The sequence below is a fragment of the Notechis scutatus genome, chromosome 1, assembly GCF_049901735.1.
Source record: "Notechis scutatus isolate UNSWTSFEM ecotype Mainland chromosome 1, rNotScu1.2, whole genome shotgun sequence".
Classification (NCBI taxonomy): domain Eukaryota; kingdom Metazoa; phylum Chordata; class Lepidosauria; order Squamata; family Elapidae; genus Notechis; species Notechis scutatus.
The window spans coordinates 93,285,736-93,306,236 of NC_142009.1; the positions used below are offsets into that span (position 1 = coordinate 93,285,736).

A 20,501-nucleotide genomic window follows, 5' to 3' on the forward strand; every position below is an offset into this window, starting at 1 on the left:
TCATGCAACTTTTATCATTTTAAACCTCCATGAGATGGAATTACAGTTTGATATCTTCTGCTTTTTTTTTTCCTGTGTCAAACAAAGATTGCTTCACAGAATATATATAGTATGTCTCATCAAATTCAACATACACATTTTCCCCTGATAAAGGTAATGCATTAAGTAGCAGGAAAATGCTCTCAAATGTGGCTGGGGCAGTCTGTTCCTTTGGTATGTTCAACTGACTAATCAATAAAGTATACAATACTATACTGATAGTCTGCTGATAGTACTGACGCAACAGAAAGAGAAAAGACCTATCAGAACCTCTTTCTCTGCAGCTCTATGTCTACATTGCAAATGTTTTTGGATAACTGTCAGTGATAAGTTATCCCTTTTTTCCATTGCATGTTCCAATGATAATAGGCATGTGTTTTGCTAAATTGTTTAACATAGCCTTAATACAAGATAGATTTCATGTCTGCCAACTGACAGAACGGCTAAGAGGTTTGCTGAGTGCAGATGATTGTAAATGCAAGAGTTTTTGAACGTCTGCTCAGTTTCCAGGAGCTTTTGGCAAAATTCAGCTTTGGCTTAAATGACCTTAAAAACTTTCTTTGGGTTGTGGGGTTCATTTGGAGCAGCTCTCAGAATTGAAACTTAAACTACTTCTGCTAAACTAACAAACCACATAAGTCTTGGCTGAACACTGAACTTAAACTATGCCTAACCAAACACTATCAAGTCAGGTTTCTTTGATTCCAGCAGTAGAGTAGGCAAATCTACATCAGCTGGAGGACAGAAATATTTCTTCAGAGTTTGGAACTAACAGGAAAGCTTTTGCGCTCGTGTCTAAAAAAAACCCCAACTTTTCCATTCATGTAGACCTTCTTATACTACCCAGTTGCAATGAAAGAAGGAATGATTGTCGCCTGGTGCAGATGAGAAGATGATGTTTGTAGCACATCAAGAGTTAGGACTGCAAGTTATTTAGTGGTAGTATCTCAAGAGAGTTACACAGGGGTAAGTGTTGGTCCTAGTAGTTACTCAGCTGTGTTAGATGCTGATAGCAAGAAGAAGAAATGCATGTTTTTACTAACTTACAAAAGCGTTCTCTTTCAACTGCTAATTTGTTTCCAATGAGTTGTTGCTTTTACCTATTAGATTATTCATATTCCATTTTTCAGTAATCATATTCCAGTTTTCCTTATGCTTATAATGGGAACTTCTTGGTTTGTTTCTCATATTCATTTAAATTAAATTTCTGGGTAGTTTTATAATAAGCCAGCCAGGAACAGAGTTAAGACTTAACTGGAAATAATTGTCCTGGAGCAAAAAGCATCCTCATGCCTATATTGTTTTTGGCTTGACATGGCTTCTTAAGCTACATCTGAGAAGTTTTAATTCCAAATAAAGCATATCTTTAGAATATAAAAGCAAAGGAACAGAGGTAGTAAATATTTCATATCATGTTCATTGCTCATATGCCACACATTCCTGAAAAAGGCTCAAGGGGAAGTTAACACCGTCAATGTAAAACAAAATAGCAACCCGAACTCCCAGGTACCAATAAAATGACAAAATCAAAAAAGGATTTAAAAATTGAAAAATTCAAATGTTATGTGCCACAAGCCCCACCTTCATTCATAGCAAACCCTCTTCCTATGCCAGGCAGAAGAGGTAGGACTTCAACAGCGAAGAGGAACAAAGCTGGGAGATCCCTGTTGGTTCCAGAGAGTTGGGGCAGCTACTAAAATTTCCATTTTCAAAGCCCATCGGATGGCACTCCCTAAGTATGATAAAATGCATAAAAGATTTTGGGGATTCAGAGGAGGAGCAAAATGGAACCCACATTACATATCTGATATTAGCACAATTGAGAAAGTCCAGAAATATTTCACAAGAAGAGTTCTCACTCCTCTACTCGTTGTAGAATACCTTATGCCACCAGACTTGAAATTCTAGAACTAGAAAACCTTGAATTACGCCGTCTTCGGTCTGACTTAAGCATGGTATATAAAATCATACATTGCAATGTCCTACCTGTCAGTGAATACTTCAGCTTCAACCATAACAACACAAGAGCACACAATAGATACAAACTCAAAGTTAACACACCAAACTTGATTGCAGGAAATACGACTTCAGCAACAGAATGGTCAATGTCTGGAATACTCTACCCGACTCTGTAGTCTCTTCCCCAAACCCCAAAAACTTTAACCTTAGTCTGTCTACTATTGACCTCACCCTTTCCTAAGAGGTCTGTAGGGTCTGCACCAATGTGCCTACCGTCCCTGTCCTATTGTTTCTCTTATTCTTCTTTTATTTTTCTTATATGTACCCATTTCATGTATTCACAACTATGTATACACTTATACTTATTATCTTGTAAACAATTGGCAAATCAAATAAATAAAATAAAATAAAAATAGTCAACTTGGAAAAAGGGACCATTTACAGAAGTGTCCAGGGAGGGAAAGCAGGAGGACCAGAGTAACTGTGCCTCAATTATACTAGGTACAAGCTGTTCAAAGAAAAGTACTTTGGGAAGTTTTTTTTTTTCAAACTAATGTCAAGCCCTGAGAGGCTGGTAAACTCGAGAAACAAGAAGTCTTGGAAAGGACTTTTATAACCAGAGAGTAATATAACAGAATGTAACGTTCCTCTCACAGCCAGTTTCAATTGATTGTGGTTGAGTGTGGATCAGACCGACTGACCCGGCATTTAATAGCAGCAGCCAAAATCCCTGGGGTTGAAGGATGTGGATCTCTGGCTCCTGGTGTGAGAACTGAAAGCAAGAAAAAGCAATGAGTCCAACGTACTAAACCTTCCTTCCATGGGTACATCCACTCTCAGGGCCTCTTGCCTGTCACCAAAACCCCATTCCTCTGCAACCCTCTCTTCTTATCGGCCGGCACATCCCTTCAGCCAAGGAATTCCTCAGATATCTAGCACAGAAACCTTTCTCTGGGCGAGATGGACAGATAAGAAGTAAGGGGGGAGGAGGGAGGGAGGAGAGAAAGAAAGAAAGAAAGAAAGAAAGAAAGAAAGAAAGAAAGAAAGAAAGAAAGAAAGAAAGAAAGAAAGAAAGAAGAAGGAAGGAAGGAAGGAAGGAAGGAAGGAAGGAAGGAAGGAAGAAAGAAAGAAAGAAAGAAAGAAAGAAAGAAAGAAAGAAAGAAAGAAAGAAAGAAAGAAAGAAAGAAAGAAAGAAAGAAAGAAAGAAAGAAAGAAAGAGGAAAATTGCCATTCAAGTCTTGCTAAGTGTACACGATTCAGTCAAACCACTAGCCTGGCCCTGTTGCCAACTTACCATAACCTGGACCAAATTTTTGAAATTGGCTTAAGAAATAGATGAAAGCAACAAGAGGGATAAGAAGTTTAGGCTGCAATGCAGAATTGCCCCGAATCAGCCCCTCAAGCTGCTGTCTATACTACATCTCTGTTCCTCTCGTGCATTCCTGCTTTGCTTTCATCTGAGACAGAAAAGCCCTCACCAAATTGGGAAGTCTGAAGCCCAGTCCCAGGTCTCAGCCTTTGAATAGCCCAAAAATCCAGCCCCCTCTCCTCCAAGATCTGAACCTGGCAATGTCCCTTGAATTGGGGAGACCAGCTCCTAGGAGACTGGGACTGATATAATCCAGCAGTCATTCTCTTTCCCAACCAATAAGAAAAGGACCAGGCAGCTGGGAAGCATACTTTTCCAAATCAGTGTGTAGAATCCTTCAGGTCCCATCAGGGTGTGATATAAATTAGTCAGATTTAGATTTATTAATCACTGCAACACCAAATAGGGTCCGATATGCATAACTCAACAATACACTTTATTTTCCAGTTTGAATGTATGTTCATCCAAGAGGGTTTTTTTTTTTTTTTTAATGTCAAGCTACCAAGCTTTGGTAAATAGGTCAAAGCACAATGTTATGATTTCACTCCTAAGAATGTACTTAGCAATCATTTTTCTTTGGCAAAAGAAATGCCACACAAACTTGCCAATTTTTCTTTAATCAAGTTGTTGTGCTTGAAACAAAGGAGACAAATAGCACACAGGAGTTTTAAAGAAATGGAGTAATAAAAGAACAGTTCTCGTGTCCTATGAAGGAATGAAGGAATTGTAAATGTATTAAAAGTTAGATCAAAAGCATATTTGTATTTTGCCTCTTGGAAAACTAATTTGCTTTCTGTTTTGTCCTGGATATATGTGAGTGTGAGAAAGGAAGAATTACATTGACATTAGTATATTCTGGCTCTGTAACACTTAGCAACAATCAATCCAAGGAAGGAAGGAAAGAAGGAAGGAAGGAAGGAAGGAAGGAAGGAAAGAAGGAAAGAAGGAAAAGAAAAAAGGAAAAAAGAAAGGGAAAGAAAGAAAAGAAAGAAAGGGAATGAAAGAAAGGGAAAGAAAGAATAAAAGAAAGGGAAAGAGAAAAGGAAAAAAGAAAGACATTTCTGTGCTCTATTGGAAAACATAGACAAGATCTGAATCATGTACCCATCTGCAAATGCTCTGAGATTCTGAAGCATTGAGAAGAACAGAGGTCTCAAAGAAACATCAAAGGTACCCAGTTTTAAACTAATCAACAGACACTGGGGACTCCAGAGGGGGAAATACAAACATAGAAAGCATGGGGAAATGACAGGCATGCTCTTTATTTGTTTTGTGTCCATAGAGAAGTTTATTTATGTGATTAAAAAACCCCATAGCCCTATAAATGTGATTGAGTAACTCATCAGTCACCATTTGAGTCTGTACTTTATGGTAGCTGTTTACCATGCATCCTTGACAACCAAGTGCCAGGTTTACTCTCAGGCTTTGTACAATACACAGGATGATTCATGAAATGGTTAATTGCTTCATTCAGAGCACAAGCCTGGCTGTACTCCAGTAGGTATAAACAAAAGCCATCCCAATTGCTCTGCTGAGTGACACTTTGTGTGGTACAGGAAGTTGCATGGGGAATTGGTCAAACCATCTTGTGTTACTGTAATTAGTTAGTCATCAAGTGCTTTCCTCCTCATCTTAGCAATCCAGTAATACAGTTTAAGATCCATCCCCATGTACAGATACATCCAACTGCACATTTGTCTTCTGGGAGAACAGCAATAAATATTTAACTTCGCTGCAACAAGAGAAGGGTTTAACCCCTGCTCCCCAGAGCATGCTTTTGTTGTCCTCTTCCTTTATCCCCACCCCCCAATGGCTGCAATTTTGAAAACCTGCACAAATACTAATGCACATTTAATAAAGCATTCAGCTTGGCTATGCACATCACCTCAGTGTCTTGAGAATGAATCATTGGCTGTCTTTACTTTTCTATGGAAAAATAAAACACTTAGTAGACTGGAACCAGGTCATGGGATGAACATTGATTAAGGAGTGTGTAGGGCACAAAGACACACACACACACACACACACACACACACAGACACACACACACAAATACACAGAGATAAAAGAGAAGATATCTTTCTGATGTGGTATTGTTTAAAAAATTAAAGAATAGCATTCCAGACTATCTTCAAGCCAGAAACTGTTGGAGATAAAAGGGGGAAAGATAAAGAGCTGAAAACATTTTTTTTTTTACAATGTGCTTGTGTCTGAAGCTAACACAAGTTTCTACTATCCCCAGCCACCTTGGATGGTGATCATGCTGGCTGGGAATTATGAGACTTCAAGCCTCACAGATATGAATGGGGATGCTTCACTAGAAACTCAGAACTGACTCCTTCAAATCCCGCCAACATATTTCCATTATGCTCCATTCCATATAACAGAAAGTAATGAGAAGGTAAATCAGCATGACAGTCCAGCTAAGAGCAGAATAAAATAAAATCCACTGAGCCGAAAAATGAGCAGGTACTTCCAAAATGTATCACCCCTGAATCTATAAAGCTGTTATTATTTTCTTTGAAGGTTACATCCAGTGGTGGGATTCAATTTTTTTTAACTACCAGTTCTGTAGGCGTTGTTTGGTGGGCATGGTGTGGCTTGGTGGGCATGGCAGGGGAAGAGTACTGCAAAATCCCATTCCTTCCCCACTCCACTAACCTGCTTTCCAGCTCTGTTCTCCTGTGCAGGGCAACAAAAGAAGACCCAGCCAATCAGCTGGGACTCGGGAGGCAGAGAATAGATGGGGGTGGGGCCAGTCAGAGGTGGTATTTGCCAGTTCTCTGAACTACTCAAAATGTCCGCTACCGGTTCTCCAGAACTGGCCAGAACCTGCGGAATACCACCTCTGGTTACATCCCAATCTTGTTCTTTGTGACTGTTAGATTTCCGTGAGGAAAAAGGCAATAATAGAAAATGTCCAAGAAAGCTTTTATCTTTACAGTCTTTATATGTACAGGTTTATTTTATATTTACAGGTACGAAGATGGATCAAGAGCCCAATGGTTAGCATGGAAAAACATCAGGCAAGCAGCCTCAAATATCCGGGCGCCACTGTGATGCACATACCTCATGGGGAGCCTGACATTGAAGTCCCGTTTTGCCAGATGTGCTTCAGTGATCACACGTTTCCAAAAGGGATCACCCCTCAGGACTCTGAACCCTGTTCCTGGGAAGGACCCCGAAGCTGCAATGTAAGCAGGCCTCTTTCTTGCATATTTATGTGATTAAAAAAACCCGCATAGCCCTATCGACGTGATTTGAGTAACTCATCAGTCACCATTGGTGGCTGTACTAAGAAACGCTCACATATTTGTCTGCTTTAATTATTTGGTTTATATACTCTATCTTTCTATTCAGCCAGACACGTGTCGAGGCTAAGTATAGTACAACTAAGAGCTCCAAAATACATACTAAAAACCAGTGCTAAAATAATTAGCAATTAAAGCCTGGCAAAAGAGACACGGCATTGCTCCTTTTTGAAAGGAAGTGTGAATGAGGAAAAAGCCTAATGTACCTGGTGCATTTCATAATTTAGGAACAAGGCAGGAAAGGGCCCTTGCTCAAAAATCCCCCAAAGAGCATCTGAAACAGATACTTCTTCAGAAAGGCTTGACTCCTACATTTTATAGTCAGAGAATGTGATCATAAAGGAACATAGTAAACTTTGCGGGGATGGGAATGGAGCCGCAGCTCACTGATTCAAGAGTGAGGTAGATCTTTCAAAAGCAGTTGAGCTTGTCACGAAATCCTCAGTCCAGTCTTTGTTGTCTGTGTTGACTCTGCATTGAGAGACAATGCCGGGTGGAAGAACATGTTCTTTCAGCTTCCCCATACCATCTCTTGACCCAATCAGTTAGCACCTTTCTGTTTGTATTGTGTGAAAGGGCTCCTTGCAGTTCATGTGAAACATTCTGCTGGGGATTCTGGAGATATGTTAAGAGGCAGGGGAGACAACAGTACTGCTTAATAAAAACAATGAATACAGTAAAACACACTGTGATCCAGTTTAAAGCATTGTCTGTGGTTTTATATAGGAACATGGAAAGTTAAAGCAAATGAATTCCTTTCCCCCTCCTCTTCCATATATATGTTCATACTTTGCACTAATGCAGATAGTTGTTTTGGCTAAATCTGTTTGTATTTAAACCAACAATTGTAGTCAATAAACCAGGATAACTAATTGAACTTTATATTAAACTAGGCCAACTGTAAGTTATTCATCCAAGCATGATTAAGTAAACTATTATTTGGTACATTGTATTGTCAGAAGAATAATTTATATCCAGCTTTTGTGGTATCTGAGATTCATTCTCCAGGCAATTTTAATGATATGTCATAGGGCCTAATAGCATTACTCCATTCCAAGAAGTTGTAGACAATTTGCCTTCCAGCTTTGATGACTTCAAAGTTGATTGGGGAAATTCAAGGGAGTATAGAGGTATCAAGATTCTTATTTTTGAAGATTTAATGTAACTCCAGGTCATGAGGCCCATTGCTTCCAAAGACCAGTTACAAGGGATTAATGGCGAGAGAGGGATACAGTTTTAATTATGTTTACAACTCCCCAAAGGAATAAGGTTGGCGTTGGCCACTGTGAGAAACAAATTATGGAAACAAATAGCCCTTGGCCTGATTCAGCAGCATTATGCTGATATTCATCTTCAGCATGAAAATGGAACTATTCTGTTTGTTCTTGAGTTCATGCTGGTCTGTGCATTCATAAAATAGGGAGTATAGTCATTGTAACATTGTAAATGGTGAAACTGGTATAGTGAATTTGCTAGAAAACAAGTGATTATATATTCCTGGGGCCTCAAGGAAGAGCTTTGCAACAAAAGTCCAGGTCTCCCTGAGCAAAATAAATGTCTCCAAACCTTAGCTGACTGGCCTAGGACTATTTGAATGGTATGGAATAATACACATTTCCACTGAAAATTAAGAAGGAGCTTGTGCACCTTAAATCCAGAACTTGAAATTATCTAATTGCACTACTGTCCATGTCACAAAAAAACTTAATGTGATGTGTAAGCCTAATGTTGGCCTAGCTAGAATCTATTGGAAGTCCTGGGGTAAATTTTTGATAGATGTGTCGTTCAAACAGGGTAGGATGATAGTCATGGCTGGTAAATAGCCCCGGAAAGCTCCAACCTATTCGATGCCAACTCGAAAAACATGCCTGTTTCAGAGTTGCCATAAGCGGGGGAGGGAGGGAACCAGAAGTACATTCCACACTTATTTTACAAAGATTGTAGCTAGGCTACTGGATCTTCTGCCCATGAAGACCCTTCATTGGAGAGTGTGATTGATGACAGCCCGTGAACGTGCTTTGTTGGAGAATCTGATGTATGACATGCCCGGGGGGGGCGGGGGAGAGTCACGGGTGGCCATGAATTACGTGTGTCAGAGTTGGCTTCAACTGGGATAATGCCGACATGTTGCTCCTAATAAATCTTTTGGATTCTTTTGAAGCTTGGCTCGATGCTCATGATTTAATTAGGGCAATCACCGGAATCCTGACATTCGGAATGAATAGAGTAGAAACTGTGAGAATGTTTCACTTTAGGTAAAGAAAAAAATATCTTTGCACAGAATTTCAGGAACTGGAGCATGGAGGGTTGTTTTTTTAATGTGTTTGAGTAAAAATAAAAGGAGAGAGAAACTAATATGATGCCATTGTGGGAGTTTATTATGCACGGCAGAAGAAATTAATAAATCCTTTCTGCATTCCCACTATTGAAACAGTGATAATGAGTTAGAGAGCCGACAAATGTTTGCCCTTTCTTGCTGATAACTTTGTCTATCAGAAAGTAAAAGAAAGAAAAGAGAGTCTGCTATCCTGGATTAAATCCTTATCAAATGGAAGGAATTTGTTCAAGAAAGGAAGGTGAATGAGTACCTTGGGGAAAAACAATAATCATCACTGAATTAATGATATCCAGAGGGAGGAATTGAAAAGAATCAGGCCTATATATTGGATTCCAGAAGGGTAAATTTTGGTAAAATCCAAGGGAAGATCAGATCTAATGATTCTAAAGGAGAAAAGTGTCTGGGAGTGATGGAAAATTTTGTGAAACAAGATACTGAAAGCACAATCACAATTTCTGAAAGAATGGCAAATTTGAGAAAATTTCAAGAAGCCATCATTGGATAGACACAGAGCTTTCTAAAATACTCAGCAGAAATAAAGACATATACAGGAAATAGAAGGGAGGACCACATAAGCAAAGATGAAACAAGATAGTCTCTAGAAACATAGGAACTGCAGTAGGGAAGTTAAAACTCAGAATGAGTTGAGGCTACCAAGAGATACAAAACAGCAAAAAAGAGTTATACGGGCACATGAGAAAGAAATGTTAAATGAAAGAAGTGGTGAATTGGCAATGGGGAATGGTGAAAAGGCAGAACTTGCATTTTACATTTGTCTTCTCTTAGAAGGGTGATGGAAATCTACCTGGTCATTATCTCCTGCTATACACTCCTGGAAGAAAGAGGAGGCTGCAGCTTAGGATAGAAAAAGAAAGACTGCAAAAGTATTTGAGAGCCAGTTTGGTGTAGAATGTTAAAGACACCCAGCTAAAAAACTGGGAAGCTATGAGTTCTAGTCCTGCCTTAGGCAGAAAATCAGCTGGGTGACATCAGCTCTCTCTCAGCCTGAGGAAGAAGTCAAGGACAAGCTACTTCTGAAAATGTTTCCAAGAAAATTCCAGGGTCATGTCCAGGCAGTCTGCAGTAGCCAAGATTGACTCGAAGGCATACATATACAAATAAGCTTAGCTAATTTCAATAAATTCAAGGATCCATGGCCAGGGTACACCTAAAGAATGCTCATTAATGGCCCCAGTTCAGAGACGTAGGACTCTTGTCCCTTACTGTCCAATTTTTGTACATGAGCCAACAACATAATACAGCTGCTGAAAAAAACAAATGCTCTTTTGGCTGTATTAATAGGAACGTAGAATCCAGTTCACAAATTATAATAATACTACATTTATATGTCCTGATCAGATCTCACTTATAATACTGATTCCCCACAGTTCTGGGCCCCACAGTTTTAAAAATTAAATGACAAATTGGAGTAAGTTCATAGGATGGCTGTTGAGATGGTGAGAGAGCTGGAAATCAAACCTTCTGAGGAACAATCAAAGAGCCTGGTTATTTAACAGAAGACACAACATAAATGCAAGTTTCAAACAATTGAAAAGTTGTCACATGGGAGAGAGACTGTAGTCCCAAAGGCAAAACCCAAAAATTATTCAAACTAGGAAGTGATTTATGCTAGACTTCAGAAGGAATATCTTGACTGTATGAGGTGTCAGTCAGTGGAGCAGGTTGCCTCATGAAATAATGAGTATTGAGTAATGAGATTTCCTTTCCTTATATAGGGGTTTGATGGCTCAGCGGCTAAAGACATTGAGCTTGTCAGCCAGGGTTTGAGACCCAAGTGCCCCGTCTCCCATTACTTTCCCCAACTCCTGCCTACCAACCAGTTCGAAAGCATGCAAATGCAAGTTGATAAGCAGGTACCACTTTAGTGGGAAGGTAACAGCATTACATGTGCTTTTGGCATATAGTCGTGCTGGCCACATGACCATGGAAGTGTGGACATGGCAGTCCTGAAGACCACAGAATAGAAAAGAAGGAACTGGAGAAGATAACAAAATACTAAAACGTGCAAATAGAAATAGAGCAATTGTCGCAAAAGAAACCAAGGATAGTACCAATAATAACAGGTGCAATCCCAAAATAATTGGAGCATCATTTGAATACAATTGGCATTGACAAATTCATCATCAGTAATCATCATCAGAAGACAGCTTTACTCAGAACAACTTACATCCTGCAACAATAACACAATCAAACTTCAACATCTGCCTATCCCAGGTCTTTGGAAAGAACTTGATAGATGGATAAAAATGCCACACCCAGTCTGAACCTCTGGCTATCTGTGTGGTGGACCATAACAATAATAACAGCAACATGATTTCCAAAGAGAGGATATTCCATAACATAGGCATTGTCTGTGAAAAGCAGTACTTATGAACCAACTTTGGGGAAGTGAGTGATCACCGGCAACTTCTCCCAGGATACAAAGGCCAGGAAGGTTGACTGGAGAAGGTAATCTTTGGGAGTACCTGAATGCCAAACCATAAAGGCTTGTGACCTCCTGCAGATGTCCATGGGCCTATGCACTTTTCAGGGGTCTCTGAACATTAACCAAGGTGTACTAGGAATGCTCTTTTTTTGGTCAAATATCTGAATCTTTATTGCTACATTGTGTCCTAAAACAGGATGTACATTTGAAATGAAGACATAAGAGAAAATGTCAGGACAGTGTTGCAAAGGTCCTACCTAGGCTATCAATTCCTGGGCCATCTTAGTCTTCTAACAAAGCCCCAAACCCCCCCCCCGGGAATCCGACCAAGCCACAAAAAAAATTTTTCCCACCAAATTGTTGGCCCCCCCCCCATTTTTATTGGTGAAAAAAGTCCCCTACCCCCCCCCCAAAACCCCCAAAAAAAAAAAAAAAAAAAAACAAAATAAAAAAATTTTCCCGAAAAACCCAAAAAAAACAAACCCCCCCCAAAACACACCCCCCCCCACAATAAAAAAAAAACCCCCACACACCCCCCCCCCCCAAAAAAAAAAAAAAAACAAACCACCCCCCCCCCCACCCCCCCCCCCCCCCCCCCACCCACCCCCAAACCCCACCACCAAAACCCGATTAGACAACTGCTATATCATCTTGATTTTTGTTAGTTTAGCCCTAAAATTCCAGCATGGGAGCATGAGATTGATTTGGGGGATAGATGGACAGACAGACAGACACGTTGCACAGAATTCTGGACGACAAAACAGCCAGTTGTGAGTCAGGAAATGAGTTGTAAGTGAGTAGGGAAATACTGATTCACAGTCTACCAAGAATTTTTGGCCAAGCTAAGGATTATTACATGATTTTGTTTATCCATTCGACTTCTGACTTTACATAAACTTCATCAATGAAGGTTGTACTTAATTCTGCACTTTGTTTTGGCGTATTTCAAAACAAAGGAAATTGTGCATTATTATATAATAGAGCCTACTGTGAGTAATCTAGCTTTGAAAGAGCTAACAAAACAAGTTTGAAGACCAGTTTTCATTTAACTTAATATGGGTGGTGTTTTTCTTCTCTAACAACAGGTTATAGAACTCTTAGATTAGCATGGGAATGCCTAATCCCTTCAGGAAGATTTTCTCGGCCAAAATTAACTTGTTTGTTTGTTTGTTTACTTACCTTAGGAGTGTGATTAGCTAAATTATAACTGTGTGACATGCTTATATCAAAAGAGAGAGAGAAAAAGACAAACTCCTGATTTTACTGTTTCAGGAGAAAAAAAAATCAGCTCCAAATATTTTTTTCGTAGATTCAAAGTTATTTTATTAACTGATGCAGAAACCTGTTTTAATAGCTTATTCATGTACACAGTTGCAAGAAAGTAGGCCCCAAGTCATCTAAATGAATCCATTACTTAGAGTCATCTTGGGTGGGGAAGTTGGACTAGATGACCTACAAGGTCCCTTCCAACTCTGTTAATCTTTTTTTTAAGCCCACCCCTGCATACAGCCCCTAAAGCACTTCTGAATATCATAAAATATCACACAGCCCCCACCCCCATAGTCACATGATCACATTTAGGTGTTTGGCAACCAGCTCGCATTGACAAGTGGTTGTAGCATCCCGTAGTCACAAATCGCAACTAGTGACCTTTTTTTTTTTTTTACATTTTCTGTGCAGAAAACAGTCCTTGGATATGCTGGATTCATTGAATGACCACAAGGTTTGCTTCACGACTGTGATGCCTCCAACTGTTGTAAAAACAATGGCAAAATCAAGTCGGGTCACATAATGACCAGCTTATCAACTGCCCTGACTTAGGACCAAAATTCCAATTCTAATTGTGGCTGTAATTCAAGGGCAACTCCTACGTGAATATTCTGAAGTAAGTGGGAGACGTGCATAGTTCCAAATTGGATGCTATCAATCTGTCCTTCCCATTTAGCTATGCCATTTGTGTCTCCACAACCAAGTTCTTCTTTGCCTGCCAAAGAGAACTAAGACTGGGAACAAACATTTATTTATTTATTTTCATTCTTATCTCAAGTATGAGTACAGGTAGTCCTTGACTTACAACAGTTTGTTTAGTGACTGTCCGAAGTTACAACGGCACTGAAAAAAAGTGACCATTGACCATTTTCCACACTAATGACCATTGTAGCATCTCTCTCACCTCACAATCAGGAGGCTGTGAGTTTGATCCTAGGTAGAGGCAGATGTTTCTCTCCCTGGGCACATTGAGGATATATCTGCTGAACAAAACTTCACATTGGTGACAGGAAGGGCATCTGGCAAGTAAGCACTCAGCTCCATTCAATTGCCTACACTCTACCCCACAAGGGATTATAGGGTTGTTAAAAGATTATGATGACCGTTGCAGCATCCCCATCAGTGGTGGGATTCCAAATTGCGTGCTACCGGTTCTGCGCGCTTCGCAGAGGGTTTCTTCTGAAGCTCTTTCCACACCCCCCTCTTTTGGACTCACATGTTATTGGACCATTGTCTAGATTGCAGCTCTTCCTCCTGTCTCCCAAGGTCATTCCCACATGCCATTATAAACATAGACCCACATTAACTATGGCTAATCTGTACCTCACAGTCCAAGTTACCTAATCCATCTGGTGTTATGAGAAATAAAAATAAGGACATTGCTCTTCTGTGTACTATTTTGAGTTTTTAATACTGGGGACTATGGGAAAGTTGAGGGAACACTTTTTTTTAAAGCTGCAGTTATTTAAAAAAAATGACATAACATCATATTAGTTGAAGTCACTTTTGTAGGCTGTTGTTAAGTTAGAATGTTTTAAGACTATTATTTCAATAGTCTTCCCTCCCCTGCAAAAAATTGGTGGCAAATTATGCCATTACCATTTGATACTGTAAATTTTGGAGTTTCTGATCTGGGAATACTCCAGGAGGATGGACAAATGGGATTTAAAATTGACAGAGATTCCACTGCCTTCGGATCATTCCTTTCTGTCCTAAAAGAGTAGCACGATATACCATATTTTTTGGACTATAAGACGCACCTCTGTGCGTCTTATACAGCGAATGTTGCCAAAGCCCCGCCCACCCACCGGCCCCCACCCTTCGGCCTTTGCCTCCCAGCAATTTGCCTCCTGATCAGCTTCAGCACAGCCTGATTTAGCACGAGCAGCTGATGGGCAGTTGGACCTGCCTCCCAGAATACCACCGATTAGCTGTTCCAGGCTGCGAGGATCGCCGCCACCCATCGCTGCTGCCAGCTATCAACCACCTCCATATGCCCCATTTTCGGCCTCCATGTGTCCTGTTTTTGGCCCGTTCCAGGCAGCGGGGATAGGCGGCAGCAGCTGTTTGCTGCAAGGAGGCAAAATTGCTGGGAGGCAGAGGCCGAAGGTTTTTTTTTTTTTTCTTGTTTTCCTCCCCAAAAGCTGGGTGCATTTATAGTCTGAAAAATACAGTACATGGGGAAAAATAAGTACATCAATGAAACTTAACGCCAGAGTTTTTCCTGAGAAAAGCAGGAGGATAATTTTGGCTAGGCTTGGCAAATTTGTGAGACTGATATTGCGACTTAAGATACAGATACCTCCAAGCATTAGAAAATCTGGCAGCTCTTTGCAATTTTTCTTTCTTCCTTTTCCCTTCCGCCCTAGAAAAAGGGTTGCATTTTAGCTCATTTGCTCAGCTGCAGAGCTTAGCTCTTTCATCTGAAAAGTTAACATGCTATGGGAGAAGCAATTAGAGTTTGCCATTTTCAGTGTTCTTCACTGTTAAGTCCAATAGCAGCTGGCGTCCAAAGTGTTATGTTTATCTGACTTGGCAAAAGCCTCGGAGTCATCGTTTTACTTGACAGACCAACACTCTGAAATGGAAAATACCGTTTTTGCAGTCACCGTTTCAAGTTATTTCCTAAATGGTCCCTTTTCAACAACTAGGCTGACAGTTGATATAAACATTGTGCTAATGTGATTTCAACGGAATCAAGAGTGATCAAGTCTTTGACCCTGGGGAGGTATAATGGGGGAGAAATATATCTATATAATGTTTTGTTTGTTTTGTTTGGACATAGAATGTAATATAGTCTTGCCTCCTCTTACGGCAGTCTTCCCTAGTGCAGGATTCTGCTCTCAAGTTAAGTCTTAAAAGCAGAATTCATTGTTCTGTCCTCTTGGCTTGCATTCGTCTCAGTCTCTGATCCAATAGGTTGAAAAAGAGGCTGAGAGTCAGAATAATTGCTAGAAAAATCAAGAGCTTTTGCTTACTTGTTTACAAAAACCTTCATGAATGTATGTTTGCATCCCATATCTGCACTAGATTACACATAGACTCAGTTCACTAGTAGCACCAAATGAGTGGTACTTACAGCCAGTTTTTACAGCCAGTTTCAAGTCGTGGCTGTCACAGCAGTTATATGATCTTGATATAAGCACTTATGATGGTCCCATGGTTATGTGATCACCATTCGCAACCTTCCCTGGTGACTTCCCACAAGCAAAGTCAATGGGGAAGCCAACAGGCTAGGTTGCAAGTCAATCCTTTTTCTCCTGAGGAACCCTGCCACAGGATTTCATACTCAGCAGTGCAGCATCCCTCGGCCCATGCTCCGTAATGCATATATGCACACATGACCTAATTGTGCCATCTCACACAGTGGTGGGATTCAATATTTTTTTACTACTGGTTCCGTGGGTGTGGCTTGGTGGGTGTGGTAGGGGAAGGATACTGTAAATTCTCGATTTCCCTCTCCACTCCTGGGGGAAGGTTACTGAAAAATCCCCATTCCCTCCCCACCCCACTAACCTGATTTCCAACTCCGTTCTCCTGTGCAAGGCAACAAAAGAAGACCCAGCCAATCAGCTGGGACTCGGGAGGCAGAGAATAGGTGGGGGCGGAGCCAGTCAGAGGTGGTATCTGACAGTTCTCCAAACTACTCAAAATTTCTGCGACCAGTTTTTCTCCAGAACTGGTCAGAACCTGCTGAATACCACCTCTGATCTCACAGCACCCTTGCAGCTGCACTTGCACTGGATCACAGCACCCATCCCACCTGCAATTGGGCCTTGCTACAGCATCCTCTTCCACAGTCATGCTTGCATCCATCCCTAGCACCCACCTCCCCTGCCTCTCCAGACTAAATAGCACTCATCTGTCCACCAGCCTGCTTGTGCGCTGCCTAAGGAAAGGCTTATCATGAATTGGGCTTTGCAATTTTCTGAAGTCTTCCCCATTGACTTTGCTTATTGGAAGCCGGCAGGAAGTTGCAAGCCCCAGCCATGTGAGATCTTCACTTAATGACCCACAATCCTCAGTTAACAACAGCAACAGAGGCTCCCAGGATTGTTGTCATTAAGCAATACGATTGTGCGATATTGCACTTTGCAGTCACATTGCTAAACAATGGAAATTAGTCACAATTACTGTGGTTAAGTGAGTTCTACCTGTCATTTTTTTCATCTTTATTTTGAACATTACTATTGCTCTTTTTCAAATAGCTGAGATAAAATTAAAATACTTTTAAAACGAATCCTTAAAACATTCAGATTAAACCCACAACTGAAACTGTCTCAAGTCTAAAGCTCATGCTTCCTAGAAGTGCACTAAAGACCTTCCAGAAGAAAATGGGCTCTATAGAGGCATGTCAAGATAGGCCTATCGTTTTGGGGGGATTTTGTAAAAACAGAGAAAGGAGGTCTTCTTGGCATTCATAATTTAGATGATAAATTAAAATAAAGTCTGAATAAAAACCTTGATACAAACCCAAATAAGGAGGAGTCCTTGATACCAGGCTGTGAGATCCTTTACCTCCAGGATTCAACATCAATTTTTTGTTATCAAGTCGTTGTGCTTTACAAGTCATTGTACCAGCAGCAATCAATCCTGGATGTAACACCGTTTAAATAACTGTTGAATTTAAATGAAAGCTGGGCGGGGGGGAATGGCCCAAATTGAAAAGGAAAAGATGATTTTTTATTTTCTTGATTTGCATAGTTGGAGCAATTGACAGCCAGAAGGATCAGCTGGGGGAGCAAAGTGTGCATTTTGAGGTTTAATTTTAAATTACAAGTAGTTGGCCTTCATGGCTTTATAATGGACTGACAGGTTATTAAGAATAATATTTATCTGTCCAAACTGTAGAGCACAAAAGAGTACTTCCATGGGGAAGGGCAAAGGGGGGCAACCTGCAAACTGGTAAGGATAAAATTATGTGAGAGTCTGATTAACAACATAAAGCTCTATAGTACACAGCTGCTGCTCCTCTTCTCTGCAAGTAGTAAATAGCAGAACAAATGACACGCTAAGGGGAATCTATAAATCTGTTGCATGACTCAAACTGGACAAATGGCACATCAGTTGTTTATTACATAAATAAACTGACTTGAACCCCACCATCTGTAAGCCAGTTTTGTACTGGATAAGTTGTACAGAATCATCCTGCATCCAGTGGATCAGCTGTGAAAGGAGTATATTTAGTTTAGTTTAGTTTAGTTTAGTTTAGTTTAGTTCAGGGGTCGCCAACCTTTTGGGCCTCAGGGACCACCAGACTCATGATTTTAAATCCTGGGGACCACTAATATGAATTTTGACTGACGATGGCTTGCTGATGTTGGTGGGAGAGAGAGAGATCTGATCTAACCTCGGAGGGCTGGTGGTGATCCCCCCCTCTCTCTCTCACACACACACACACGTCCCTCACATAGCCCACCCCCTCCATGGCAGCCACATTCCTAACTTGCTTTTCAGCTCCGTTCTCAGGGGGAGGGAGAGAGAGAGACGGTATTCTGCGATCGGTAGGAAAATAGGGTGGGAGATTTTCCTGCAGACTTTTTTGGGGGGATTTTCCCAGGGTCTCTGTCTGCAGAGACCCTGGGAAAATTCCAAAAAATGTCTGTAGGAAAATTCCCGACCCTGTTTTTCTACCGATCGATCGTTCTTTATTTGGGATCGCAGGATACCATTTCCAGCTCTGTTTTCAGGGGGAGAGACTTTTGGCTTCCTGCAAGGAAAGTAGCAGAAACAGCAGAAGTCTTTCTTTCTCCCACACCCCAAACTCCTCCAGAAATGAGTCTTTGCCAGCGTAGCCTCTTGGAGCAGTATGCCCTGCAGGGTCCCAAAGACTCATTTCTGGCGGAGTTTGGGGGAGAGAAAGACTTTTGCTGCTTTCCTTGCATGCAGCCAAAAGCAGAAGAAGAAAGAAGTGGAAAGAAGCAGCCTGGTGGCCAGGCAAGTTCCCCGCCCTCTGTCCTTTCCCTCCTCCCCTCACTACCTAGTGTTGTTCCAACGCAAACCTTGTGTTCCCACGAACCATGTGGGCAGCGCAGCCTTGTGTTCCCATGCAGCCTGGATTAATTGCTTTAGGGGGTGCTCTGGGGGTGACATTTCTCTGCGGACCACCAAAATTTTCTCACATTCCACTCTGTTGAATTCTACTGTATAGTGCAATATTAATGCAATATCAGGGTTTTCAATAGAATGTGAAGGATGTGTGCTTGTGTTTATTTTCATAGTCATAATGTACACTGAAGATGGTGCAATGACAATAAAGTAAACTATACCATCTTCAGTGTACATTATGACTATGAAAATAAACACAAGCACACATCCTTCACATTCTATTGAAAACCCCTGATATTGCATTAATATTGCACTATACAGTAGAATTCAACAGAGTTACTGCCCTGGGATAAAAGCTGTTTTTCAGCCTATTTGTCCTTGTTTTTATTATCCTGTACCGTCTGCCAGATGGTAATAGTTCAAAAAATGGGTTCCCAGGATGAGATGGATCTTTGAGAATGTTTTGAACTTTCTTAAGGCAGCAGGAGCTATAAAGCTCTTCCAAAGAGGGAAGAGGGCAACCAATGATCTTCTGAGCAATGACATTAACCCTCTGGAGTGCTGTCCTATCTGCCACTGTGCAATTGGCAAAACCATGTTCTGAGATTGGCCATCCAAAATGAAGCAGAGATGGACAAGCAAAATTCTAAATCATAACTCAGACATTCCAAATGAATTACTCTGAATAGTGTAGGGGAAAAAACAGCGAGTGGCCTGTTTGCTTACATTTCCGTTGTTCTAATCTTGACCAGTGTGATTCCCAAGACCATCAAGGCAAATTCCATGACTACAGAAAGATTAAAATGGAAAACAGTTTTATCCAGGAGTTGGCCAGAGTTGGTGTGCAGCATTTATATAGCCGTGATGGCAATCCTATGACTTCAAAATATTGCCAGTACTTAATTTCAACTGTTGTAAGCAACACCAAATAAATTAGTGTCATTTTTTTCCTGAGGTAGAAGAAACAATGCTGTGAAAAAGAGGAAAGGATAACTATAGATGAAAAGAGAAACAAGCAGTGATTGATTTTGAGTGAAAGATGCATAAAATGTTGAAAGAAAATTGTTCAAAATTCCATAGTGCATTGTTTAAATTGCCAGAAGGATGATGAACTTTTTTTGTTGCAAGTTCAACTTGTGATTAAGCAACTTTATGGAGGTTAAATAGACTTTGTGTTGGATGACAAATAGTAGCTGGGGAATATGACAGAGAAATAAACTGTGCTAAATTTTTTTTAAAAAATTGGTTCACAGTGGCTGAATATTGATTCCCTCTATGTAAAAATGATTAAAATATATAAATGAAGGTATTGGAAAAGGCAGTAGCTGGAATTAAAATTGGACCAAAAACCAGAGGTGAACCAGTAGCAGAATTTTTGAGTAGTTCAGAGAACTGGCAAATACCACCCCTGACTGGAGATTTTACACTATCCTTCCCCTGTCATGCCCACCAAGCATGACAGAACTGGTAGTAAAAAATTTGAATCCCACCACTGACCAAAACAGTAATAGTTTGAATATAGAGATGATGACACCACTTTGTTAGCCAAAGTAGTTAATATTTCTTTAAAGTATATTTTTAATATTTATTTTTTAATTTCATATCCTTCATTTCTTTTACTTTCTACAGTAAAACTTCAATGTAACAGATTACTTCCAGGAATGGGCATCCATTAAATGCAAATCTCCTTATACACAAATTTACCTCATTTGATTTTGTTTC

At 40.4% G+C, this 20,501-nt stretch overlaps 1 protein-coding gene across 2 annotated transcripts in view; it reads left to right on the top strand.

The window, feature by feature from the left end:
* The window catches only part of SGK1 (serum/glucocorticoid regulated kinase 1), a 75,975-nt gene that overhangs the window by 25,398 nt on the left and 30,076 nt on the right, over positions 1-20,501 (top strand). The window contains exon 2 of one of the 2 annotated variants that reach the window (XM_087971334.1): positions 6,346-6,561. The exons of the other annotated variant lie outside the window; for it this stretch is intronic. Within the exon in view, the coding sequence (XP_087827460.1) occupies positions 6,346-6,561 (216 nt within the window). The remainder of the gene's footprint in view (positions 1-6,345; positions 6,562-20,501) is intronic. 2 annotated transcript variants of the gene reach the window in all.